A 2,858-nucleotide genomic window follows, 5' to 3' on the forward strand; every position below is an offset into this window, starting at 1 on the left:
CTGTTCCAGGATCGGTGCTCCTCCACACGGCCAGAATTTGCCCCAACCCTCACTCCCTGCAGGTTTTGGACCAGGCAGAGGAGCTCAGCTCCCTGCTGCCCCCGCGGGGGTGCCTGGCCGGATCCCTCTTTCACCCCTGGGCAGATGCCAGGGTGAGCTACAGGCAGGCAGAGCTCGTGTGCAAATGTGTGTGAGAGCCCCGTGGGCACACACCAGCATATGCCACTACTTGTGCACATCCATATGCAGACCCCCGTGCGCAGCCTCGCGTGTGCCCCCCCCGTCCAGCCCCCGCGGTGCCTCCCCAGGCCGGAGCCGGCGGCAGGTGCTTGGCCCCCCTCGAGGACCGCGCCTGGTCGGGGGATCCCCCTACCGCGGGGACCCGACGGCTTCGCACGGAGCGAGGCGGGAGACAGCACTCCGCTACTCGCGGAGCCCGTCCCCCGGGACAACGGGGCGCCGTCTGCCCCCGCTAGCTGGGGGGGGGGGAGCGCTAATCCCGGTAATCCCCCGCCCCGGCAGCGGCTCGACGGGACGGGACAGGCGGGTGAGCCGGCCAATGGCGGGGGGGCGCCAGGCCCGCCCCCGGCCGCAGGTGCCCAAAGCGGGCGGGCCGCGCCACGCCACTCCTGGTGCGGGCCCGGTCCGTCCCGTCGGTGCGGATGGCGGCGCGAGGCGCGGGCCCGTGGCTGCTGCTGGCGGCGGTGTTGCTGCTGCTGTTGCTGTGCGCGGCGGAGCCGCGCTGCCCGTCGTGCGCGGCGGGCGCGGAGCGGCGGCTGCTGGAGGAAGCGGCCAAGCGGCAGCTGCTGGAGAAGCTGCGGCTCCGGGAGCGCCCGAGGCTCGCCCACGCCGTGCCCCGCGCCGCCGTGGCCCGCGCCCTGCGGCGGCTGCAGGCGGGCGGCGCCCGCCGGGGCCCCGACAACGACGACGAGCGGGGCTACGAGATCATCAGCTTTGCGGAGCCAGGTGGGTGCGCGGCACCCGCGGGCAGCCCGGCGCGACCCCCATGGTCGCCCCCGAGGGCTGGGACCCCCGGCGCGGCTCGGGTGAGCCGGGCTGTGCCCGGCGCCAGAGCGCGGGAGATCCCGGGCAAGCCCCTGCAGGGCCAGCCTCGGGGACAGGGTCTCCTTGCCCTGAGCTGGTGGGGACCCGCGAGGATGTGCAGCCTGAGCCTTGGGGTGCTGTAGCACGGCTGGGACGGGGGTCCCAGCCATCTGCCTCCTTGCAGCCGGATGAGGGTGTCTGGAGCCATGCAGGCTGTGATTAAATCATTAGTTAATGCACCTGCTGCTCACTGGTGACCTCCTCGTGCTGCTGATGCAGGAATGCTCAGCCTGGGAGAAGGAGAGATGGCCCTTCTTTTGCTCTGGTGTTGGCCGGTTGGGACCCCGCACCTGAAGCACCGCAATGCCTGTCCCCTTCCTGAAGGATGGGGACAACCCAGGGTGCCTGGGATTCCCAGTAGTTGGACTTGGGAGCTGCGAGGACTAGCTTGGGGGAGTGGGTGGGTTGTGGAGGTGGGGAACGCTTTCTAGCCTTGTACTGTGCAGCAAAGGGAAGGGGCCAGAAGGGCCAGGTGAGACCAGGTGCCTCCTGCCCCCTTCTGTGCCTGTTCTGCCAGGCAGGGTGGGACAGTCCCACATTCCAGCACTGCCCCCTCTGGGTAGCATCCCTAAGGAAGGGAGGGGGACAGTCTGAGAGCCCTGCGGAAACAGGTTTGTGGGTTTTACTGAGAAGAAGACGAAACATATTGTCCTTGATGTGCAGGATGGTGGTGCAGCCTTACCTTCCCTAGCATTCTGCAGCATTCACCTTATCCCTTTCTCCCTTCAGAGCTCACATCTCCCTCTGGTTTGGGGCTGCAGTTCCAGTTCAGCCGTACACAAGACCAGGACGTTCACATCCTGCAGGCTCAGCTTTGGCTCTACCTTCGAGTTCCCCGAGACCTGGTAGCCAGCCTCACCCTGAGAATCTTCCTTGCTGGTGGGGAAGGTGATTTGGTGGGAGGTAATCGCACATTGCTGAGTGAGAGGCGACTGAGTGCTAAGGGCAGTGGTTGGCGTGCCTTCACCCTCATGCCTGCCCTGCAGAGTTTCTTTGGGGGAGAGCGTAGGACCCTGCGGCTGGAACTGGAAAGCCGTGGGGATGGGGGTGATATAATGGCAACAGTCAATGCCAGCCGGTCCCATCAGCCCTTCTTGGTGGCCAAGGCAAAGGTGCGGGAGCCAGGACACCATGTGGCCAAGCGCAGCCTCCGCTGCAGCCAGAACTCCAACCTCTGCTGCCGCAAAGACTACTATGTGGATTTCCGTGACATTGGTTGGAATGACTGGATCATTAAGCCTGAGGGCTACCAGATAAACTACTGTATGGGCCAGTGCCCTCTACATGTGGCAGGCAGCCCTGGGATGGCCTCATCTTTCCACACAGCTGTATTCAACCTTGTCAAAGCTAACAACATCCAGGCATCGGGGCACTCTTGCTGTGTGCCCACGCGACGCCGGCCACTCTCTGTCCTCTACTTTGATCGCAATAGCAACATTGTCAAGACTGACATCCCTGACATGATTGTTGATGCCTGTGGCTGTAGCTAGGGTTGAGGGAGCTGTGCTGGGTACCCTCCTCCTCCAGGACTGTCTTTCTGGTGGGGGCAGGGGGGCTGGAGAGCTCCTTTGAGCTGGAGTCACTGTGGTGCGATGGATCCCTTTAGAAAGGTTGGGTGGGAGGGAGAGGGCCTCATCAGAGGGAGCAGGGGATGTCTCCAGAGAGTCCCTAGGGCAGGGGTCTCTGGAGACACATAGGATATAGCCAAGGTCACATCAGGCTGCTTGAGTCTGAGCTGTGGGTGGCTGGTGATT

At 64.7% G+C, this 2,858-nt stretch overlaps 1 protein-coding gene across 1 annotated transcript; it reads left to right on the top strand.

Annotated features, from left to right (window-relative positions):
• Positions 1-662: 662 nt before the first annotated feature.
• Positions 663-2,594, top strand: LOC309682254 (inhibin beta C chain-like; the record flags this gene model as incomplete). Its single annotated transcript, XM_082496312.1, has 2 exons — positions 663-966; positions 1,834-2,594. The coding sequence occupies 2 exons, from the start codon at positions 663-665 to the stop codon at positions 2,592-2,594; spliced, it is 1,065 nt and encodes a 354-aa protein (XP_082352438.1).
• Positions 2,595-2,858: the final 264 nt, after the last annotated feature.

The sequence above is a fragment of the Vanellus vanellus genome, assembly GCF_965231255.1.
Source record: "Vanellus vanellus genome assembly, chromosome: 28".
NCBI classification, from domain to species: Eukaryota; Metazoa; Chordata; class Aves; order Charadriiformes; family Charadriidae; genus Vanellus; species Vanellus vanellus.